General features: G+C 46.0%; 1 protein-coding gene across 2 annotated transcripts in view; it reads left to right on the plus strand.

Moving 5' to 3' along the window:
• Nucleotides 1-25,083, plus strand: part of PEPD (peptidase D) — a 131,615-nt gene that overhangs the window by 96,617 nt on the left and 9,915 nt on the right. For both annotated transcript variants that reach the window (XR_014158968.1, XM_081872197.1), the window contains exons 11-12: nt 4,313-4,390; nt 16,536-16,684. Coding sequence is in view for 1 of the 2 variants with exons in the window: in XM_081872197.1 (XP_081728323.1) it covers nt 4,313-4,390; nt 16,536-16,684 (227 nt within the window). In the remaining variant the exon portion in view is untranslated. The remainder of the gene's footprint in view (nt 1-4,312; nt 4,391-16,535; nt 16,685-25,083) is intronic.

Here is a 25,083-nt window from a genome sequence, read left to right on the forward strand (position 1 = left end):
CAACATATATAAAAACACAATAAAGCACTACACAGCCAGGGTTTGCCAAACAAGCTGCACATCATCTCACATACAAGCAAAACAAACCATGGTGCTTGTTCCTCCTGAGCTTGGTTTGTTTCCCAGCTGTTCTTGTGTTGTCCCTGTAGCCTGATAAGTGTCTGGGGATGCACAGACCGTGGTTAAGCAAGCAATAGCACCAAAGCATCATCAAAGCAATCCATAGTTTGTGAGTCAAGAACAGGCATAGGCAAACTCGGCCCTCCAGATGTTTTGGGACTACAACTCCCATCATCCCTAGCTAACAAGACCAGTCGTCAGGGATAGTGGGAGTTGTAGTCCTAAAACATCTGGAGGGCCAAGTTTGCCTATGCCTGGTCAAGAACTTCACACCAGTTTTTGTTTCCAAAAAAGAAATGCTGGTTAGTCTGCTGGATTGGCTTTGGACAGTCAAACAAACCACACTTTTACCAAACAAACCATGGCTTGGCCTGTGTTATGTTTGAACCAAACCAGTGTGCCACAGTTGGATTCAGAGAGATGACCTGGCCAAGCATTAGGGTCTTAACCAGCAATGCAATTATTATGTCCTTAAGGTTTAGTCTTGCTCATGATTTAATTGCAAACATTCTTAATTTATTTTGCTACTTAGATGTTCCTCCCTCCCTATAACAAAAACACAGGGTGGGTTACAATTATTTCTTAGCTTAGTCTTGCTTCTACCTTGCTTGCTTCTGCAAAACTGAGGTTGCTTTCGCGAGCAAGGCATTCTTTTTGAATTCCATGCATCTCCAAGGTAACATCACTGGCCCCCGCTTTGTGATCTTTCACCAAAGAATATTTTTCACTCTCCTCATCCCCCCTCCCATCTCACTTTAATTTGTGAGAGGTCTCTCCGGCAAGAGGAGAGCCCTGAACTTTCATACTAAGTAATAACTCATACCAGCTCAGGAACGTGAGTGTGTCGGCTCATTTCAAATTATAAATCCAGATAGGTAGAGATGTGATTTGCATTAATTATTTGTGGGGTTTTTTGTTTGTTTTTGCATTAGACCCACCACAACAAAATTATTCATAAGATCAAATCAGGCATATTAGTGAGAGAATTACATTCGCTGTGTTGATTGCAAAAACTCCCTAAGAGAGAGTGATGCGTCCAGGATCTCCAAATGAGCTTCCTGGTTCTCCTGCAGCCAAGTCCTGTATCACTCACCTGCTTTGCATGCAAAAGGTCCAATCCCCAGCTTCTTCAGGAAAGACCCCCACCCAGCCTTAAACTCTGAGAAATTCCTTCTGATCAGGGTAGACAGTACTGAGCTTCACGCTGACTCAATGTAAGGCAGTTTCCTGTGTTTCCTGTGACTCTCAAGCTTTGTTTTGTGTACTTTCTAAATTATTTAATTATTTGTAAATTTGCCATATCGGTACACTATCCTAAGCCTAGGGAAAGTCCTGATCATATTGTATTCAGTAAGAAGTAATTATTATCCTTTTTAATAAACAAGATGCATTTTAAAACTCAATAAGTAGATGCTAAAGGTCAGTTGCAGTACTTTAAATGAGCTCTGAAAGAGATGAGCAGGACTCTCACACAAAAAAAATAATAATTCAGTCTATGCCTCTAGTTCAGACTGTTGTTTCTGTACTGCCTTACTAGTGTATATTTGTTAGCATGCTTTACTTAAAATACGTTTCTACCTCTCTCCATCAAACAACGTACATGTATGAGCATAAAACAGAACATTGAACCAAATGCCATTTCATTTATTTTCTTTCTAGGATTTATATCCTGCTCCTCCTCACCAGTGGTCTCAAGGCAGGTCACAACTGCTGGATTCACAAAGCTGAGCCCACCCCATTCATTTATATAGGATTGCAAGGGGTGTGTCAGTGTTGGGTCAGTTGTCCAAGCTTTAAGTAATTGGATGACTTGCCTCTGTGTATCCTTGGATTCACTGTGTGGATTGCCTGCTGTTCTGCGGGCCAGCTATTTGCATACATATCGCACCAATCTGAATATTAAAGCTGTTGGAAAGAATCCTACTTTCTCTGGTTCTTCCACAAATGGAAGCTGAGAGAGTAGGCACAGGGGACAGTTGATTCCAAAGGCCTGGTGGAAGAGGAAAGACAGGCAAAGTAGACTCCAGCCGGATCTCAGAAAGGGAGAATGTTTGCAACCAGGCTGCCATTCCTTAAAAGGGCAAGTGTGTGTGTGTGTGTGTGTGTGTGAGAGAGAGAGAGAGAGAGAGAGAGAGAGAGAGAGAGAGAGAGAGAAACAATTAAATTAAGCAAACAGCAAATTTTAAAATACTTTAAAAAATCTCCAGTAGCCTGTACGACAAAGCTTTCAATTAAAAGCCCATGCATGGGGGTGTTGGGGTGGGTGCACAGTTTGAGCCCACAAATTCTTTTGAATGACTGAAGAGGACTCATCTCCTACCCCTCCAGATTGCAACTTCTCTTTTTTCAGCATATGCAGACTAAGTATACTTTCTGGCTGTTTTATTCTGTGGCAAGTACCCAGAGCTAACATCTTCATACAAATCTATGCCTGAAAGTTGGAAGGAGGCGTGATGCAATGTTTTCTCAATCCCACATCTTTCGTGGCTCATTCTCTCATTTTGCACACAATTTGATCACTTTGAAGTAGCAGGCGCATTTTGCCGTGAGCTTTCAAGAGCCAGCACCTTCAGATCAGCTGGTGAAGTTGAATCTGGCCCACAAAACCTTCATGCCGCACGGTTTGCATGCGATTCTTCTGAAGTGCCAGAGGGTCCTCCCTTCTGCCGGAATAGAACCACCCCTCTGGGTTTTGTCCAAATTGCTGAAGTTTTCTTCTTGAACCGAGTAGCAAATTGGATTCTAGGTTCAAAAGATTGGATGTGACCTAACGGCTGAGGTTGAGAGGCCAGATGGGCACTGTGAGAAATCTTGAGGTGTGCAGTTCGGGGCTTTGAATGAGCCTTTTTTCATTATTTGAGCATTTCTTTAAAAGGACAGAGAGCTTATAGCTGAGAATAGCAACGAGAAAATCTGCAGAGCCGAGTGAGTTTTGTTCCTTCCTTTTAACTTAACGTTTGGACCTCAAGGAATATCAATAGACGGAGTAAAAAGAGCCGGAACCAAAACTAGGTCACTGAGTGGATCACAGGAACCTTCAGAAGTGAGGGGCAAACAACCATGTCCCTCTTCCTGCCTTCCGTCTGATTCAGCACTTTTGCACGGGTTGTAAGAACAAAAGTACTTTTCTGACTCCTTTGGTCAAAGCTAGCCTTTTTGTGTGCTCCACAAAAAAGGTAAAGAGAGAGAGAGACCAAATATGACAATGTATTTGACTTGTACTACTGCTGGTGACACTTTGTGCTGCAAAGAGAATTCCCAACACAGCAGGAAACACTCACTCTTTCTCTCTCCCTCTCTCTCATTTCTTAGGCGGTTCTGTTTTTCATTTCCCCTCCCCCTTCACCTCAAATTTAACCCCATTTTCAAAGCAAGAAAAGAGCACCCAGGGAGCAGGCCTATGCATAAGAAACTGGTGTAAGGCATGCAGTGCCAGATTTACGTATAAGCTAAACAAGCTATAGCTTAGGGCCCCAGTCTCTTGGGGGCTCCAAAAAATTTTAAAGGGGAAAAAAACCTGGATCTACATTTCCAAAATATAATATAAAAAAACCAATAAAATGGCTTTAGATACCTATTGGGTCCATAAATTACCATATAGCAAGGGTAGGCAAACTAAGGCCCAGGGGCCGGATCTGGCCCAATCGCCTTCTCAATCTGGCCTGTGGACGGTTCCGGAATCAGCGTGTTTTTATATGAGTAGAATGTGTCCTTTTATTTAAAATGCATCTCTGGGTTATTTGTGGGGCATAGGAATTTGCTCATATATATATTTTCAAAATATAGTCCGGCCCCCCACATGGTCTGAGGGACAGTGGACTGGCCCCCTGCTGAAAAAGTTAGCTGACCCCTGCCATATAGCATATATTCAACACAAAAAAACAGGGACAATTTGTTGTTGACAAAGGACAGCTGGACATATAAAGGGCCCCATTACCTTCAGTAGCTTAGGGCCCCATCAAACCTAAATCCAGCCCTGAAGGCATGGCAGTGTAAGTTGAGCCAGCATCAAACCAAACATCTCCCTTCTGCCCCAGCCAGAACAGGATGGGGAAGATTGAGCTACTCCGTATGCAGAAATGCTTGCTTGTTAACATGTGCAGATTTTCTCCCCCATACACTGGATTATGTTTCCTTTCTCTGTATTTAAGACTATTGATTCATATATATATCATTATTTTTGCTGTTTCAGTGGGCATAATAGCTCAGTTCTGCACTACGGACATGCTGGCGCTCCAAATGAGAAAACCATTGAAGATGGAGACTTGTGGTGAGTAAAAGATTCCTCTGTGATAGAACTATGTCTACCATTCATCATCATAATAATAATAATAATAATAATAATAATAATAATAATAATGCCTGTCCTGGCACCAAAGAGTCCAGGTACCTAGTTCTTTTTCCTTCTACTTCTTTTTTATTTATTTAATAAAGAACAAAGAAAGAAATTGGGATGGCGAGGTCATCTTAATTTTTTCTTAAGCAAAGTTGGTAAAGAACCTAGATCCTCAGCAATCTACAATCTTAGGGGTGGGGCAGAGACTCGCTTAGTATTCAACCTCCTTTGTATTCATTTTATTTTCTTCTGTCTGCCCCGACCCCCACCTGTAGCCAGGTAGTTGTTTATTATTCATGCCACTTTGTATTTTCAAAAAATAATAATCTCAAAGCGGTTTACCGTCTACTTTAGAACATCAAATAAAATAATCCAGAATAAAACATCACCGAAGAAAGTCAGGTTTAAAGTATACATTCAAAGCAACATAATTAACAGGAGACTAAAATATTATCTTAAAGGTTTCAAAATAAAACTTTTTGAGAGATGTCAACTACAGAGTGCACATTTGACACAGCAAAATTAACAAAAACAGTACATTAAACATTTTGAAAGAAGACATTACTAAAGGAAGACAAATGTAAAATGCACATTTAACGCAGCATAATAGAACGTATCTGCTGCTGTTGCTGCCAATCCTGCCAATGGTGGTTCATGGCAGGCGGTGGCTGTGGAAGCTCAGGCTTGATGACCCGGGTCTACGATAGGAGACAGCCAGGAGGGTCTCTGGCTTCTTCTGCAGCCTCAGTTTTTGTAGCTGGAGTCAGTCGGGGCTCTGTCCTCCCAGACCAGGTGGGTAAAAGCCTGCAAGGCAGGGAGCAGGTCTTCCAGGCCAAGATGGCTTACACAACAAAAACACAATAAACCCCCAGTTTTGGAACTGTTTAGTATTTAAACCCAAAGCCAATAATTTAAAATAAAATAACAGCATAATTGTTAGCTATTGGACCATTTTCTTTGGGCAGAAGGCTGGGCAGAAGATGGATTTTGTTCATATGTGGATGGGATTTGCAGTGGATGCTTGGAAATTTCTAGCTAGAGGATTGATTTATTTTTGGTCCAGATCTCAATAGTGATTGGAGGGTGTGCTTGCCACATTTTCTTAAATCAAATGTTCATGAATCCAGGCTTGGTTTCTGATCTCTAGTCTGTTTGTTTGGGGTTGAACTGCATGTTGACTTCCATCACTGTTGGCTCAAGACGATTTGCTGACTGAAGCAGAGCATCAAATGCCCTCGCACATGCACGCACACGGGCCAACACTTTAAAAAAACACCTAACTGCACCATTCAGACATTAGTTGCTGGTTTCATCTACCCTCCCTCCTCCCCCCCACCTGCCAGCCAGATGTTTTCACCTGGCTGCAGAGTCAGCCCTCACTTCTATGAAGTCTCCTTTCTCTAGCAATGCAGCTTCGAAGTCTAACTCAGCTGCATGCAAAAGATTTCCAGTTCTCTTTACATCTCCAAGTTGCTTCTCAGAATACTAACTTCTATGTTTGTGTGTTAAGACTCTCATTTAATAGTTGCTTTGCTTGTAAGGCTAGTTTGTTAGTCCAGATAGCTGTATCTCCCACCAGTAATCATGTCATTTGCACATCTGCACCCGTAAAGCTGTAACAAAGTTAGTGTCTGCTGAATATACCTTGTTTGGAATTTTGCTCAGCCTTTTTGTTGTATATATAGCTCAGGGGAGCCCTCTGTCGGAGAACCCCAAGAAGTGCTGGCTTGCCACACAGTCTCGGCGTAATGTAAAGCCACGCTTGCCTGGTAAAGTCCAAGGGGAAAGAATTGTGTGCTGGCTGCCCAAATGAACGTTCCCCAGTTGTCATCGAGATCACCCACTGCATATTTCTGTGACGTATTACTCGGGTCTCTGCCTTTCTGCCCTCCCCAGAAATCATTTCTCTCTCTTGCACTGTCATAAGTGGGACATGCTGTGCCCGTTGCAAAAATTTTGTCCCTGTGGTTTTTCAGTTTCGATGCACAGATCTTCTAAGAGCCTAGCAAAAAAAAAAAAGGCAATGGGTGGGAGAACTACTGCAATACAAAAGGAGTCACGTAGGAGCCTTGTACTCTTTCTGATCCTCTTTGAACATCGCGTTCCTCAGGCACGCTACATAGATGTACCTGGCGCCGTTGTAAGAACCCCCTAAGCAAAATCTTGTTGCTTTTTGAAATATGAGTTGCAGAGCTCCTTGTTTGCGTGGGGGTTTCTTTGGTCTTCCTTTCTAAAAGAGACTGCCCCCATATACCTCGGGTTGCAGTATGCCAGAGGAATCTGTAAGGTTGAGTTTGATCCTTCTGTTCCCTCTCACCAGTGCGCAGGCTGTATTTCTGAACAGAGTCACAAGATAGATCTCTTTCCACCAGCACAAATGCCACCCACCTGCTCTGCTTTATAAGGCTCCCCAGCACCATATATTCCTCCAAAACGAACCCTCCACGGCACTGAGAAAAGAGAGTGTGGCAGCTCTCTCTGCCTGATTCCACCAAAGCAATCCAGTGGCCAGGGGAGGTAGGGATGCAGCTGTAGGCCAGGTAATTCAAGGGACCAGCCAGTTTCACTGAGTCCTAGGAAGCACTAGCAGGAGGAGAGAGAGGGAGTAAACGATTTCACTAACCGCAGATGAAATAAGAGCTTCTTTCTCCCCTCACTCCACTCCACCCTTTTTTTCTTTTTTCTTTTTTTTGCACAGTGCAAAATGCAGAGTGAGATGAAAAGCTGGATTGCCCAAAGGGAAGGAGAGCAGCTCTTTTTTTAAGATGTTGCTTCTTTGCCTTTTTTTATCAGATGTTGTTCATTCTTTTGATAAATACCTTGTAGATAAAATCCAACATTGTGTTAGCTAAACTTGGCAGGTTTTCTAGCCCCAAGCAGATAATCTTGAAATAATAATAACTGTATATACAGGCATACCTTAGAGATATAACAGGGTCGGTTCCAGACCCCTGCAAGAAAGCTAATACACCAACAAAGCAAGTTGCACATTTTATTTTTATTTTGCTTTCCTAGTGTGTATAACACTATAAAAGTATAAAAGTTAGGTCTACACTATACAGGGGCAGGAGGGGGAAATCCCAGCTCCAGCCCTTGCCAGCTCCACTCCTGTGGTCAGAAAGGGGGGTGAGTGGCAGCAGGGGGCTTCCTTTCCCTGGAAGTGGCTGGGCTGCCTGTAGCTGCACTCAGGTCCTCATAAAGAGCTATACACCACATTTCCCCACTTAATGGACATGAGTGTTTCGCTGGGCATAGTTACTCCACCATAGATCATCAGTGGTCATGTGAATGTTGATTATTCAAAGGGCTTTACGGTGATCATATTCTGGCCAGTGGGTGTCACTTGGGAATAGGATCCCTCTGCAGTCAAATTCATTTGCCACTTGCTAAACTCCAGAAGGCTTTTTAATAACTATAGAACCTTTCCCTTTTCAAAAGTGGTTGCTTCTGTTGCCAAGGAAATGTCCTTTTGGTCCAGTGTTTCGGGCGTCGTCACACATGGTGACATATTACTGGCAGATCTTGAGACATGCACACCATACGTTCAGGGGGACGGTTTGAAAACATTTGGTGCTAGGATCTGTTTGTCCAGATGGTGGCGACGTTGCATTAAAAAGTGAGAATGTCATTTTCGTCGTTTAATAGGATCTTAGGTTTCTCTCCCACCTCCCGCAAAACTGCCTCAGATAATGTTCAGACATTGTATATGAAGCATCAGTTAGGTATATTTGCTCATGTTAAAAGCCTTTTTTAAAAGGCGTAGTTCTGGTTTATATCATTGCACTCACTGCTTGGTTTTGCATTTTCCTGGGAGATGTTGGAGGTTTCTCTTGCTTCCAAGCAGACTTGCAATAATAATAATAATAATAATAATAATAATAATAATAATAATAATAGTAGTAGAAAGATCACCTCACCCCTTATAGACCCAGTTGATCACAGCACTCTGCAGGCACCATCTTATTGGGAGGTCCATTCTGCACAATGTAGGAATCAAGCCTTTGTTGTAGTGGCCCAACTCTCTTCAGTTCCTTCCCTGTGAATATTAGACAGGCACCCTCTCTGTTGCCTTCCCAGCTTCCTCCTTCAACAATCCTTTTAAGTTGAGATCTTTATCCCAGTTTGCATACATTCCACCCTGAGCTCTTTTGAAGGGACGATCAGGATATAAACATAAAATAAAATAAAATAAAATAAAATAAAATAAAATAAAATAAAATAAAATAAAATAAAATAAAATAAAATAAAATAATAAAATAAAATAAAATAAAATAAAATAAAATAAAATAAAATAAATAAAATAAATAAAATACTTACATACATATTTTTTTACTCCCACCTTTCTGTTGCAAAAGACATCAGAGGCAGCTAATAGTAACCGTAGTTGTGATACAAAGCAGTTAGCTTTCAATTACATAAAAAGATACCTGTAGATTCTGGTCGTATTGATTAAAATTTCTCGGCCTGTGGATTTTTCGTGCCTGCGAAATTTCAAATTGATAAGGAAAAACATAAAAATGTGCTCAATAAACTGGATAAAAATCTGATTTTCTGCTTGTACCAGATTAGCCTCATTCCATTAGGAATTTAAGCTCTTCTTACCTCAAGCAAAGGTTACACATTTAAAGCACAAAGGTTTCCATTTTAATATCTCGTACTCCCATTTCTAAAATATCCTTTCAGTCTTTATTTTCCTGTTTCTGTCAAGCCGTTTTTGTTACGCGGCTCAGAGGATCTTGCAGACTGATTGTGCAGAACACTTTAAAATTAATAAAATGGTTCATTAAATGGTTTGCTAAAACTGAAAAATTATATGTATATTCAGGGCTTTTTAAATGGGAGGGCTTCTCTTCTTCACCTGCTCACCCTCCGCTGCCACCCAGCCACACCAATTGCCTCTGGAGCACACCTTCAGGCGACATGCCACCGTGCCATGACTATGGGGGTGCCAGAACTCACCAAAGAGGTGGCAAAACTCAATTCCAGTGAGTTCCAGCCGGGGGGGGGGGGACCCTGAGTAAAACCCTGAGTCCATGCAGTCTGTTAGATTGTCGTCAAAAAGAGAGGAAACTTTTAAATCATGGGTAGGCAAACTAAGGCCTGGGGGCCAGATCTGACCCAGTTGCCTTCTAAATCTGGCCTGTAGGTGGTCCGGGAATCAGTGTGATTTTACATGAGTAGAATGTGTCCTTTTATTTAAAATGCATCTCTGGGTTATTTGTGGGGCATAGGAATTGGTTCATTATTATTTTTTTCAAAATATAGCCTGCCCCCCCCACAAGGTCTGAGGGACAATGGACTGGCCCCCTGCTGAAAAAGTTTGCTGACCCCTGTTTTAAATTCTTGGGTTGGTTGGTTTGTAAAGACGAAAGCTAGATAAGCCTTCTGCAGCCTGCAGTTGTAGGTGTTAGACAACTTATCTGTCCCAGCCAGCATGGTCCATGATCAGGAATGATGGGAGCTATAGTCCAACAAGATTTGGAGGGTACCACATTTGAGACAGGACAAAAAAAGAATGTTCCTCCCGTCTTTGGTTGTTTTCCTTTTGTTACAAATGGTAGTGTACTGTTGTTTCACAGACATCCTACCTTTTTCTCCAAGGAGCTCAAGGGGGTGTACGTAGTTCCTCCCCCCCTGCTTATTTAACTCCTCCCCCCAACAACCCTGTGAGGTAGGTTAGGCCGAGAGGCAGTCACTTGCCCAAGGCCACCCAGTGGAGTGGGGGATTTGAACCCTAGTCTCTCCCAGGTTCTAGTACAGTACTCTAATCACTACACCATGCTGATGACTCTCTTGGCTGGGATAGTTCCATCCAGGTGCACAGAATACATGAACTAGCACACTATAGAGAATGAGATAGAATTTAAGCCCCCACATGTTCACTCAAATGCCTGAAGAGGTATAGGCAGACACTTATTTGCATTGGCCACTTGCCATTGCAATTTCGTTTCAGCACAAACTACAAATATGTATAAACACAACAAAGCAAGAAGAAACTGCCAAACTACATTAAAACACCTACAATTGTGATTTGTGCGCTATGCAGATAAAATTGCCACACTCAATTAAAATTTATTAAAATTTAACATCCAGAGCGTCACTTCGGTCCTTATAAAAGCTGCTTATAAAAGTTGTGGTCTTTGCTGTCACTGACGAGTCTTTTCTCTGCAAAGAGAAAAGGGCTTCTGAGTTCTCTGTATCCATATATGAAAATTCAGTCACTCACAAGAAATTTGCCAAGTCTTTCTGGTTAATAGTGCCATCTTGTGATGAAAGATGCAGAGACACCTTCCATTAAAACACACAATTTGTTTCTAAAGTGAATTTCTGTCACAGTTTCTTTGCTAGCAAAAATAAAATCAACTTATCTCCTTTTCCTCCACCTTTTGAATTTCCATCTGTTTAAAATAGCAAATGCTTCAGCAAATTTCTCTCTTCTCTTATCTGTTAATTAGAGGGCCATTTAAAAAACCCTTGTAGAATGATATTTATCTGTTCCCTGAATTGGAAAAAAGCTATTATTTCATACTCGTAAGATACTATTTAAAGCACCCTTTGCCAAGCTGGTGCCCTCCAGATGTTTTGTGTGACACCCCCAATAACCCTCTGCAGCCCGATGTAGTCCAAAACATCTGGAGGGCACCAGCCTGGCAAAGGGCTGATCTAAAGACATTTAAATCAAAACAGCCATTGACTTAGGTCGCTTGAGTAGATAGCAGTGAGATACTGTCTGTTGTACAGCTACCAGCTGGAAGAAAAACCCTAGACATGCCCCTGGGTTGCAGAGAGAGGGTCTCCTGGCTAATGTGTGGGTTGCCAGGAAAGTTTTAAGTAGTAGAAGAAGAGTTTGGATTTGATATCCTGCTTTATCACTACCTGAAGGAGTCTCAGAGCGGCTAACATTCTCCTTTCCCTTCCTCCCCCACAACAAACACTCTGTGAGGTGAGTGGGGCTGAGAGACTTCAGAGAAGTGTGACTGGCCCAAGGTCACCCAGCAGCTGCATGTGGAGGAGCGGAGACGCAAACCTGGTTCCCCAGATTATGAGTCTGCCACTCTTAACCACTACACCACACTGGCTCTCAAATGTAGTTCTGCACATGCCCTGCAACTGGAAGAGTGCTTCATTCAGAACATAAAAAGAGCCTGCAGGATCAGGCCCATGGCCCATCTAGTCCAGCATCCTGTTCTCACAGTGGCCAACCAGATGCCTCAATGGGAGACCTACAAACAAGACCTGATCAGAAAGCACTCTCCCCTCCTGTGGCTTTCAGCAACTGGCCTTCAAAAGCATTGCTACCTCCAATTGTGGAGTGGGGCTACTAGTAGCCTTTTCCTCCAGGAATTTATCCAATCCTCTTTTAAGGCCATCCAAGTTGGTGGCCCTCACGGCCTCCTGTGGAAGTGAGTTCCATAGTTTAACAATGCACTGCAGGAAGGAAGTACTTTCTTTTAACTTTCCCGAATTTCCCCACTTCTCAGCTTTGTTGGATGCCCGCCAGTTTAGTATTATGAGAGAGGGAGAAAAAATAAACCTCTGTCCTGTTGACTCTTACTGGCCTTGCTACAGTGGTACCTTGGGTTACAGACGCTTCAAGTTACAGACACTTCAGGTTACAGACTCCGCTAACCCAGAAATAGTACCTCGGGTTAAGAACTTTGCTTCAAGATGAGAACAGCGGTGCATTAGCAGCGGGAGGCCCCATTAGTTAAAGTGGTTCTTCAGGTTAAGAACAGTTTCAGGTTAAAAATGGACTTCCAGAACGAATTAAGTTCTTAACCCGAGGTACCACTGCACAAAAATGTTCTCTAACCGCTTTGTCCATGCCAGGCATAATTTTATAAACTTCTAACACAGTTCCCTGGGATGCCTCTCGTTTGGATGAAAGGGAAAAAGTTAGATTGCCGAGCAAAGATCACAGCTGTCTCCCGAGACCTTGGAGAGGGGCTGTGAGTCAGAGGCGGCCGTACAGCACAGGGTGCTCTGATGGCCTGACTCAGACTTCAGCATTGCATGTCTCCCTGGGCCAGTAAAATGGCTTCCCAGAGCTTTGCCTACTTCCCCGGTATTAAAAATTAACTACCAGTGGCCTTGGAGCAGCAAAAGAATGCAGACGGGGAACAGAATTTTGACTGTGCCTGCAGGGCCTGATTCTGTAAACTAACCAGAGGACAGTCAGAGAGCTCCCAGCCCCAGCCCCCCCCCTCTTTCTCTCTCTCACACACACACACACACACACCGTCTGTTCTATTTCCATTCCAGTGGTCATTGTAAGAACTACTGCTTAACTTTAGGAACTTTAGGTGCTACAGTTAGCTTATTTTCTTCTCCCTACCCATCTATTTTTCCTTTTGTGTCATGACTTTTCCCCACTGGGAACCATTTCTGCTGATTAGTAGGGTAAAAGAATACTGCAGCTGTGTGAGTCAGTGCAGTTAGTTGCTTGACATTGGTGACTTGAATGTATGAAATCCAGACAAAAATGTGATATTGTCTCACCTTTCCCCTGGATCTAGTTTTTGGAGTCATAAGAACTGGAAGGTCGTCTAATTCAACCCACTCATAACCCACTGTTACTGCATCGCCGAAAAGTGATCACCCACCCCCTGTTCAAAAACCAAGGAGAGTCTATCAGTTTCCAAGTGAGAACAGCTCTTGGAAGTCCTTCCTAATTTCATTTCTTGTGGTTTAAAAATACTGATTCTGGCCCTACATCTTGGAGAAGCAGATAATAAATTTGTTCCATCAGGGAACATGAGGAAAGGTTGCAAAGTGGCTGGGGAAAAGTTTTCCTCCCTCTTCATAACATGGGAACTCAGGGAACATGAAAGCTGAATGCTAGAAGATTCAGGACAAATAAAGGAAAGCCCTTCTTCATGAAGCACATAGTTAACCTGTGGAACTCCCTTCCACAGGAGGCTGTGATGGCTACCAGCCTGGGTGGCTTTAAAAGAGGATTACACAGATTCATAGAGGAGGCGGCTTTCAATGGCTGCTAGTCATAATGGCTGCTTAGCAGTGGGAGGCAGCAATGCTTCTGAGTGCCAGCTGCTGCAAACCGAAGGCAGGAAGAGTGCCCTTGTGCTTGGGTCCTGCTTGCCAGTTTCCCAGAGGGCTCTGGTTGGCCACTATAAGAACAGGATGCTGGGCCAGATGGGCCACTGGCCTGATCCAGCAGGCTCTTCTTATGTCCTTATGTTCCTTCGTGTTCTGGCACTCTCTCAGGCTTCCAAGTCTCTGAGCCTGGGCTCTCTGTCAGAGCTGGTGGCAGCTGGAATGCTGTAGGGCCTGACAGTCCAGGCTCGGCCTTGCCTGACCCCACCTGTTCCTCCACATGGTTCACTTGAGGAAGATGCAGATCCTGCTCTGATCAGGACTCTTGCACCAGAGGCTTGGCATCACCAGCTGTGTCTCTGCCAGAGTTCAGTAACGTGGGTGTGCCTTCTCACTGGAAGGAGCAGGCAGCAAGACAGTCACCTCTGAGAGCAGGAAACCTCTCTACCCCCAGTGGAGTCTGACTGAACTGAAGCAGGTTCAGAATTGTCTCGTGCAGAGATGCAGCAGTCAGACTCCTCCCATCGCGCGTCCTTTGGCTTTGCAGGCACTTGTAACTACATTGGTACCTTGGGTTAAGAACTGAATTTGTTCTGGAGGTCCGTTCCTAACCTGAAGCTGTTCTTAACCTGAGGTACCACTTTAGCTCATGGGGCCTCCCACTGCCGCCGCACTGCTGCTGCGCAATTTCTGTTCTCATCCTGAAGCAAAGTTCTTAACCCGAGGTAATATTTCTGGGTTAGCGGAGTCTGTAACCTGAAGCGTCTGTAACCCGAGGTACCACTGTACTTCCCAGTTCAGGAGTGGCTGATCCTGGGGGGCTGGCTGACAGTCAGCACCCAAGGAGCTAGAAGCATAGAAGCACTGAATTGTAATTGGAAGGGACTCAAAGGGACAACTAGTCCAACCCACTCCAGTGCAGGAAACACAGCTGCCTCTGCACATCAGCCAGGCCACTCAGGGGTTGACTGTGAGCTATTGAAAAGCTGGCTTGTGTTAAAAAGCCAATATAACTTCCCCAACCAGCAGGAAGTATCCTTAGCTTGTGGGGTCTGCATCCCCCAGCATCTGGGTCGCACTTTGGACCGTCTGTGGGAAAGGTGAGCCATTGCGAGTCCAGTCTTGACAGGGCCTGGGCCATGTGGATCCTTCCTTAGCTGGCAAAGTTAAGCAACAGCATTGAAGTCGTCCTCTGCGGGCAAGGAGAGCTTGTGCACTGTTTTAAGAAAATGCAATCAGTTGCTCCATGTGCTGTCCGATGCCGGCTGCCTTACTCACTGAGACAAAACAGGAGGCACACTGACCTTTCCTGTACATGTGGTGGGTGTGACACTATTTACAGTAAAAGTCCATACTCCAAAGGCTGGCTTTTGCCCTACTTCTTTTAATTGCCGCTTGTTTGATCAGCACACTGGGAACGACGTGTCCCCACCTGGTGCTGGGAGTCAGGCACGAGAGACCCAGGGAGGAAGGAGGATGGGCCTGGCCGGTACTGGGAGTCTTAAGAAATCTGTTTGATACAAGATCACCAGCTGGCCTCATAGAATCATAGAGCCATAGAGTTGGATGGGATCCCCAAGGGTCATCTATCCCAACCCCCTGCAATGCAGGAATCACAGCTCAAGGATCCCTGACAGATGGCCATCCAGCCTCACCTTCTCAGGGAGTCCATTCCACTTTTGGAACAGCTCTCTTCCTATGAGAGGAGAAGAGAATAAGTCACTGTTCTTATCAGAAGTCACTGGTTGCCCTATTGTTGTTCAAACAAATTTAGCTCCTGAAGTATAATACGAAGGGAACCCTGTTTCCATTTCAGTCTGGATTTCAGAGACTCTAAGCCAGGCATAGGCAAATGCTGGCCCTCCAGATGTTTGGGACTACAATTCCCATCATCCCTGACCACTGGTCCTGTTCGCTAGGGATGATGGGAATTGTAGTCCCAAACATCTGGAGAACCGGAGTTTGCCTATGCCTGCTTTGAGCTGTCAACAGAGTCCACTTGAGCCATCCCCCCAAAGGCCGGCACACAGTGACTTTAAGATGCCAGATTTGTATCCAGTCAGACTGGTCTGTTGGTTGCAGGCGGACAACTGGTGGTGGCAGATCTTACCTTGGGGGATGAGCAGGCAAATGAGCCTCTGGTGTTGTTGGGGGCCTGTAATAGTGGATATGGGGACAGAGCTGGCATCCAGGTGCATTGCAGGGTCTGCTACGGGAAATATGGGAAACTGTCTTATGCTGAATCCAACAGCTGGTCCATCTAGCTCAGTATTGTCCACACTGACTGGTAGCAACTTTCTGGGATTTCAAATGGGGGTCATTCCCATCTGTTCCTGAAGATGCTGGGAATTGAACCTGTGACCTTCTGCATGTAAAGCAGATTCTCTGCCACTGAGCTGCAATCAGACCTTTCGTGTCATCGGCCCAGCCCTTTGTTTTATGTTGCTGTTAGGAATCAGCTTGTCTGTCTTCCTTCAATTTCTGCAGCGGGTTCCTCCAAGGAGTTCAGGGTGACTGACCAGGCTCCTGCTCCCATTTTGTTCTTACAACCTTCCTGGGAAGTCGCTTAGGCTGAGGGATGAGCAAAACTGGCAGAACTGACACTATTACAGGTGTCACATAGCCCTCGTTCTGCATTTGCATGAACTTGATTGTTCGGTGTGGCTGCCCTTACACTTTGGAACTCCCTGCCTATTGTTATCAGGCGGGCGCCTTCAATGTAACTTTTGGGCGCCTGCTCAAAACATTATTGTGTAGCCAAGCCTTTCTTACTGATAATTTTATAATTTTATCTTTTTTGCAAACTACTTTGAGTTGTTTTTTTTTAAAACAATCAAGTGATGTAGAAATCTTATTTAAAAAATAAATAATTTTGATGATGGGGCAGATCGCCTAGTACCCGGAGATTAACTTTCAGGTGCTGCTGAGCCTTGAATCCAGGTCCAAGTTGAGCTTAGGGGGGAGGGAGTCTTCCTGTCCTTAATGCCCTTTTCTCCCAGGTGCTAAACTTCTCTCTTTCCTACAGCCTTTTTGACATGGGAGGCGAGTACTATTGCTACGGCTCAGACATCACCTGCACGTTTCCAGCAAATGGGAAGTTCACCCCTGACCAGCGGGCGATCTACGAAGCTGTGCTGAAGTCAAACCGGGCTGTGCTAAGCGCCGTCAAGCCAGGTAAGAAGGGGGGGGGGGAGAATACATCAAAAGAACAGAAGGAGCCTCTGTGGAGGTCGCCCTGCCAGATGCTTCTGTGCGTATGGTGCACCTTAGACTCGCTGGGGGTGATGTTTAGCCCTCGTGGTTTGGAATGGGCTGGCCATGCTTCACACAGTGGCCCCAGATTGAGGAGATGGGCTGCCCCTTTGTGCCACTGCTAGCAGACAGACAAGCCCCTCTGCATATCCCCTGCCTTCCATTAATCAGGAATCTTTTCACCTTTTCCCTCCACTGCTTAAAATCTGCGGCAGATTTGCTTAGCTCTGCTGGGACTGAATGATACACGGAGTGATGCTGCTTTAAACAGTCACACCTTCCCCCAAAGAATTCTGGGAGCTGTAGTTTGTTAAGGGTGCTGAGAATTGTTAGGAGACCCTTATTCCCCTCCCCAGATCTACATTTCCAGAATGGTTTAACAGTAATAGAATTGGAGAATTGTAGAGTTGGAAGGGGCCCAAGAGTCCACTACAGGCATTCTCAAACTCTGTCCCCCAGAAGTTTTTTTTGGCCTACAACTCCCATGATCCCTAACTAGCAGGACCAGTGATCAGGGATGATGGGAACTGTAGTCTCAAAACAGCTGGAGGGCCGAGGTTGAGGAAGCCTGGTCCACCGCCTTCCAAGGCAGTCGGTTCCACTGTCAAACAGCTCTTGCTGTCAGAAAGTTCTTTCTGATGTCTAGTGTGAAACTCCTTTCCTTTAACTTGAATCCATCAATTTGGATCCTGCCCTCTGGAGCAGCAGAGAACAAGCTTGCTCCACCTTCCAGGTGAGAGCCCTTTAGATATTTTAAGATGGCTCTCATGTCTCCTTTCAGTCTTCTCTTTTCCAGGCTAAACATACCCAGCTCCCTCCCTAGCATCAATTGCTCTTCCTAGGGAACTCTGGAGAATAGTACCTCTGGGGAACAGAATAACAACTCTCAGCACCTTTTACAAACTACAGCTCCCAGGATTCTTGGGGGGGGGGGGCGCCCTGACTGTTTAAAGTATTGTAGCACTTTAAATGTCCGGTGTGGATGTGGCATGGAATGGCACCAATAATGACTGTTATTTTATTTTAATTAAAAAAAAATAAAAGAGGGCCTTTTTGACATTCCACCTAGAGGTCAGCCTGAGGAACCCTGGTCTGTGGTAAAGGATTCTGAGACATATTTTTACCTCTGCTATTGGAGGCAGTATGCCTCTTAATGCCGGTTGGCGGGAATGGCAAGTTGGGAGAGGATCCTTGCAGTCGGATCCTGCTTGCAGGCTTCCTATAGGGGGCATCTGGTCTGCTGCTATCAGAACAGGATGTTGGACTAGATGGGCTATTCGCCTGATCTTATTCCAGATTCCAGGTTACAGGCCAGGCCTGCTGGGGCCTCCTTGTGGCTCTTCAACAAACACCCTTTACCCCACCTGGTTCTCTCCAGATGTTTTGGAGTACAAATGCTACCAGCCATGCCAGCCACATGGGAGTTGTAGTGATCTTCCAGCTACTCTGCTAGCCTTTATTTAATTTATTTTTTTTAATCTGACGAGCAGGATAAATACGTGTTAAATAAATTAGGAATGAAGTACTTGGTGGAAGGTGGGTTTGTATCTCGTTCTTGCTTTTCCCCACCCATGTGTACCATTTTTTAATGGACATTATAATCCCATTCTTCTTGCTTTGCGGTTTCCTATTGTATCAAACCAGATCTCCCGGTAAGAGAGCATTGACACCCCCCTCCCACAGACACACACACTCCGCCCACGTTCCAATTAAAAGCTATTTTGTCTCTCAAACGCCTCCTGAGGAAAGGAGCGAGCGGAGCCAACTTGGCAACAGGTCGCCTCTCCTCCATTTATTTATAGCCTCGTGTGCCCCAAAGTCCCAGCTGAACTGACATGGCACTTGGACACTCGCTGGGCAAAAGGCGGCTGTTGCGCTGATGGATGCTGTTTGCTTCCACAAAGTATGAAAAAATATGAAAGGGCTTCCAAATATGCTCAGATGTCGTTGCTGTTTTTCCACCCAGCCAGCATTTTATTTGTTTTTTAAATTTTTAAATTGTGTTACTGGCAGCTGCGCATCTAGAGAAACAGATTGTCAAAAAGAGCTTCATGGCCAGGTTTGCTCATGATGCTCAGTGCATCGCCTGGAAGCAGTACACTGGCATGGGGGGTGGGGGTGGTAGGGAATTCCCACCTTTCCCTCTCCAGCCCCAGTTCCAATTAGAATTGCAATTCCTCCTTCCATGTGCTGATAATAGGACTGGACAAATGTGCTTCTGAATGCTTTTGTGCTCAATTACTGCTTGCTAGTTTCCCATTGAGGCATCCAGTTGGCTGCTGTGAGAACAGGATGCTGGACTAGATGGGCCATTGGCGGGGGGAGAGCCTTGGGGCCCATACTGAGAGGCCTGGAAGGCCTGGGGTTCCTCATCCCTATCCTGGTGGTTTGTGCTGCATGAATCGGGTCTGTTAGTCTCCTCAACGCTGCTGTTAAGTGGGGTGAGGGGTCTCCAAGTCTTTGGGATGAGATAGCCTCCTCTGTTCACTTGCCTTCAGAGCCCTTTTCTAAAGTGTTTCTTTGTTTATAGCATTTTTTATCTCCCTCTTTCACAGGAAAAAAACATTTACAAATTGTTTGTGGGAAGGCAGTCCCTGCTCTTGGGCTTACAATATGAAAGACACAGCACAAAAGGGGACAAGAAGGTTTAGGAGGGAGGAGGAAAGCAAGTAAACTCTGCACTATTTCGTAGCACTGAGTTGCTGGCCAGCTGGATTGGACAGATTCCAAGGAGACGAGGAGTCAGACGTTGCAGAGTTGATGGAGAGGCTCTGCTGTCCTTTCTCTCTCTTCCTGTACTCTGACAAAAAGGATGACAGCTGAGGGAGGAGCCTTCTGGAGTTGGTATTTTAGCAGAGTCAGTGGCAGGGTCCCTGCAGTACCACCTCGCTCCATCTCCTGCAGCCTGAAAGTCATGTTGAAATCTGCCTTCACTGTGCTAGCCCTCTGTAATGCTGAATGGCTTCTGATGCCGTAATCTCTTTGCTAACTAATCCATATTCCTGTGTCAAGCGCAGTTACCTTGTTTGCCCAAGGCTACGGTCAACGTTGTGGCAGTCAAGCAGCCCTTGTTATAGCCGCAGAGAGAGAGAGAGAGGGAGAGCTGGGTGGGGAGACCCTAGAAGGTGTGTCATGTCCAGGCCCATCAAGCTTCCATCGATGCTCAGGAAGAAGCAGGAGAACCATAGTGAGCCATGCTCATTGGGTGAGAAGGTCATCTATTGGTTCACTGACCTACATCACACCGTATCTCATTTGGCAGTGAATTAAGAATGAAGCAGACGCCTCATCAGCAGATTTCCCCTTAGGACAGACGTCTCATGCGACAGCGGTCCAAAGTCCAAGGGTTCTCCAATCAGACTGTGTAAACCTGGCCCTTGAGTAGCTGACAGCTGGCTGGCCGGCTGGCTGTCTGATGAACCTCCCAGTATTGGGGAGCAGGTTGCATTTTCCAAGGTTCCAGGTGGGTTGGGGGGTGGATCTATAAGCAGCCCAGTGGAGAGCAGTTCACTAAAACCTGGGGAGCATTTCACCAATGTTAGACAGTGTTGTGTAGTGGTTAGAGCAGCCTTTGCCAGCTGGACACCTTAACCTGAAAGAAGTGTGTAGTAGTATAGAGACTAAGGATTTGCCTCTGCTGCCTCTGACCATCTCAGGTGCAAAGTGTGGAATTGGGGGGGGGCAGCAAACGCCTGACCACACCACCCTCTGGAGCCTGTCCTGTTTCAAAGGAGTATCTGCGGATGATTCCTTTAGTCATCGGGAATGCAGGCAGTTAAGAAGATTTTTCCTTGTGAGAGTATCCTGTGCCTTGGGAGAGGGGGATTAGTCTTATAAGGTGCCTAAAATTGCTTCTCTGATTAAAGCTGAATATTCCTGAGTTGCATGCAAAAATAATGAAGAGTTTTCTCTGACTTTAGGACCCTGAACCTTTTAATTTAGAGGGGTGGATGGGTTTGGTGGGAAGGATGAAAAATCTGACATCTCTCAGAGCATAATATATTAATGTGTCTCTGAGCACCTCCTTAATGAAAATGGGTAGCCAGTAAAAGGAAAGGAGATGTGCAACTTCTGCAAAGTCTTTTCGGCCTCAGCCTAACTTTTAATGTGCCATCAGGGCCTCTCATGTAAAAAGCTGATGTTAATTAGACCCTCTTCTGAATTCTTCTCAAGTTCTGGTCTGCAAAGTTTTTTATTTTTTTCGGGGGTGGGGGGAGGCTCTCAAGGAACTCTTCTTTTCCAGGGTGATGCCAGCTCCAGTCACTGGGATTCTTTGATCATACTTTCAATTTCAGCACCAAAGTGCAACTTCATTTTGTCAAGATCAAAGCAAACTGAGCCAGACTTGGGCCAGCTTCCTCATTTCTTAGCATTGTGTGATATATGGGAGCTTAATGAGATCCAAAATAAACCTTCCTCTGATTTCCAAATTATTAGTACATGTGAAAAGGATCAAGGGGTCTTAGTAGACCACAACCTTAGCATGAGTCAACAGTGTCATGCAGCAGCAAAAAAAGTTATTGGAGTTCTAGGCTGCATCAACGGAACTCTAGTGTCCAGTTCAAGGGAAGTACCGCATTTTTCGCACCATAGGGCGCACCGGACGATAGGGCGCACCTAGTTTTGGGAGGCGGAAAACAAGAAAAAATTATTCTGAACCCCAGAAGCCAGAACAGCAAGAGGGATCTGGCTTCTGGGATACCTTGTGGCTGTTCTGGCTTCTGGGGTAACCGTGCCAAGCCTCTTCAGGGCAGTGGGATGAAGGCTCCCCCTGCCCAAAGAGGCTGCGCAGGGCTAAAGCAGAAGCCAGGACAGACGCGTCGCTGAAGGAGCACTGCGCCTTCTCTCTCTCTGCCCAGCGCCCCTCCTTCACAGGAGAGGTGCTGCGCAGAGAGGGAGAAGGGGCATCGCCCTTCAGCGAACCTGGAGAAGGAACAGAAGGAGACCCTTCTGCCGCCCCAAGCCTCGCGCGCCTGGCGGGACCTCCTGCCGGGCGCGCAAGGCTTGCAGACACTTGCCCGAAGCACGGGGAGCCCTCCGGAGGGCTCCCTGTGCTTCGGGCAACAGGCTGCCGCCCCAAGCCTTGCGTGCCTGGCGGGACCTCCTGCCGGGCGCGCAAGGCTTGCAGACACTTGCCCAAGTACAGGGAGCCCTCCGGAGGGCTCCCTGTGCTTTGGGCAACAGGCTGCCGCCCCAAGCCTCAAGCGCCTGGCGGGAGCTACCGCCGGGCGCGCAAGGCTTGCAGACACTCGCCCGAAGTACGGGGAGCCCTCCGGAGGGCTCCGCGTGCTTCAGGCAGCAAGCTGCCGCCCCAAGCCTCGCGTGCCTGGCGGGACCTCCTGCCGGGCGCACGAGGCTTGCAGACACTTGCCCGAAGCACGGGGAGCCCTCCGGAGGGCTCCCCGTGCTTCGGGCAACAGGCTGCCGCCTCAAGCCTCGTGCGCTCGGCGGGACCTCCCGCCGGGCGCGCAAGGCTTGTGGACACTCGCTGGGGCTGCAGGCTGCCGCCCGCAAGCCTCGTGAGCTCGCGGGAACTCCCCCCCCCCCCGGCTTGCAAGGCTTGCGGATAGCTTCCTGAAGCCTGGAGAGCGAGAGGGGTCGGTGCGCACCGATGCCTCTCGCTCTCCAGGCTTCAGCGAAAGCCTGCATTCGCACCATAGGACGCACACACATTTCCCCTTCATTTTTGGAGGGGGAAAAGTGCATCCTATGGAGCGAAAAATACGGTAATAGCGCCACTCTATTCTGCCTTGGTCAGGCCAGACCTGGAGTCCTATGTCCATTTCTGGGCACCACAGTTTAAGAAGGATATTGACAAGTTGGAACATGTGCAAAGGAGGGCGACCAAGATGATAAAGGGCCTGGAAACCAAGCCTTATGAGGAACAGTCGAGGGAATTTGGGTACGTTTAGCCTGGTAAAGAGGAGACTGGAGGTTTTTAAACAGAGGTTGGGCTGTCAAAATTCCTGCATTGCCCGGGGCTATGATTCCTGCATTGCCCGGGGTTGGACTAGATGACCCTTGGGTGAATCCCAACTCTACAAGTCTGTGATTCTGTGATTTCCAAAGGTATTGGGTGAGGGGTCTCTGCCTCTCTGCATAATAAGAGTAGACAGAGCCTCCCCTCTCAGATGAAGTCATTGCCCCACAGTCTTCATTCTCAGGTGCTCCCTTTTTATATATATAAAAGTATTGATTCCAAAATAGCTAACATTCTAGAACCCTTCCATACAAACACTTACATACTGTTTTCAGTAAGTTTCATTGTGTCTATGTAATGGGTTTTTTGTTACATTCATTTATTCATTTGATAAAACTATTTATATATTGCTATTCTTAAAAAAAAAAAATCAGAGCAGTTTACAACAGCTGTACATTAAACTAAACAACAAAACACATATAAAAATGTGAAAATCAGAAACCAGCTAACTTTAAACAGGTTAAAGAACTACCTTGGAAGATGCTGAACTCTCCTTCCTTTGAGGTTTTAAAACAGAGGTTGAATGGCCATCTGTCAAGGATTCTTTAGCTGCTATTCCTGCCATTGCTGGGGGTTGGACTACATGACCTTTGGTGGTCCCTTCCAGCTCTGTGATTCTGTGGATGTTGAACAGCTATGTTGCCCACACCACACACTGGAAAAAAAGGATAATCTGTTAACTGGCCTTTATTCCAGAGAGGTAGGACAAGGGTAATTTTTTATTGGTGCTGAGCTAGGGGAGTGTTCCTCCCTTCTGATTATTTTCAGCACATTGTGCGTGTGTTTCCTTTTTTTAAAAGTTAACATAATTCAGACAAGATATGCCCCCATCCCCCCCCCAAGCTGTCTCCCCCACTGAGGGGGGTAAAGCAAATGTAAACTGGGAGGGCCTCTTGGATGCAAAAACTGCTGACTCGTACGCGAGTGTGCCAAATCCGAATAAGGAAAGCGTTAGCTGCTAAACCTTCACCCCAGTTACCTTAGTTTGGCAAACGGTCCTGCTGGGAGTGACTCAAGCCCCGTAGTGGGGTTGGGGGAGGGAGCAGCGTGACGGCAGCCAGTGCGAAAGATGCACTGCAAGACTGTGCGGTGCCCGCCACCAAGGGAACAATGTGCTCTGTGTCACCGCAGCTCATTTAAAAGTAGTCAATCAGCAGATTTTGGAGTGCCTTTGTCGGATAAGTATCACGGTTCTTGAGGTTTTGGTTAAATGGTCAGTCGGCCAAATGAAGTTTGCTCTGGGTAGGGGGAAGGGTATCTGCTGCTGAGAGGGGCTTCAGTCAGAGGGAAAGTGATGGGCAGCCAGCCAGAACTGCAGGTATTCCAAGCTGCTCACTGCAAAGAAAAGAAGCTTGCAGGTGTGGACATTTTGTTACACATCTGTACTGCATGCCAGGCAAAAGTCTTCCTGTCACCTGGCAGGATGATGTTCTGGGGTGAAAGATCTCACCCCAGGGGCATTTGGGGGAATCTGAATGGCCTCAGGGAGATGGAGAGCGAACAGGAAGAGATGGAAGGTGGACCCATTAGTGTTGATAGGCTTTGCCAACCCGGTAGACTCCAGATATTTTGGACTATAGCTCCCATCAACCTCATCTGGCATTGCTGTGCTCCCATTAGCCCCAGCATCATGCATAGAGCTCTGCAGGCTGGAGCTGATGGGAGTTGCAATCCAAAACATTTGGAGGGCGCCAGATTGGGAATGGCTGGCCTGGACATTCACAAAACAGGCTGTGTTCGTTCAAATGACTTGAGAGGAAAGAAGTGAGTGAGTGGGTGATCTATTTGAATCTTAAATAAGAAGATCAGTCTTCCAAATACAATATAAAACACATAACAAAAGTGGTGATAGCTTTGTGGATTTGCTAGTGTTTATGGGTCGGGGTTGGGTAGGGAGATGTCTCCTGTTGGGCAGTGAGAATGCAGGTGGAGGGGGGAAATTGTTCTCCACAAGGTTGGGCTGGGCTGGGCAAGCAAATAGGCCTGTTGGCTTGAAAGAGGATGTGAGATTTCTGTGCTCCCTCAAACGAGGGGTTGGCAGAGTTGTGGAGGTGAGAGTAGGTGCGGAAAGACTTCATTAAATTGTGAACCCTCTGGGGAAATTAGCAGGAAGATGGACACAGAGAAAAACTCAAACAATTATTCTTTCTTAGGATGAGGAATAAGTCACATGCTGGTAGCATTAATTCACTTAGTCATCTGATTTATTGCTTTTTTTGACTGAAAGGATCATCTGTGGCCCAAGTGCTCCTAGTGAACTTTAGGGTTAAGTTTATGCCCTGATCTCCCAATCCCAAGTCCAATGTAGAATTGGATTCATCATTCCCAAGTGATGTGTGGG

Source organism: Podarcis erhardii (assembly GCF_964252035.2).
Source record: "Podarcis erhardii genome assembly, chromosome: 7".
NCBI lineage: Eukaryota > Metazoa > Chordata > Lepidosauria > Squamata > Lacertidae > Podarcis > Podarcis erhardii.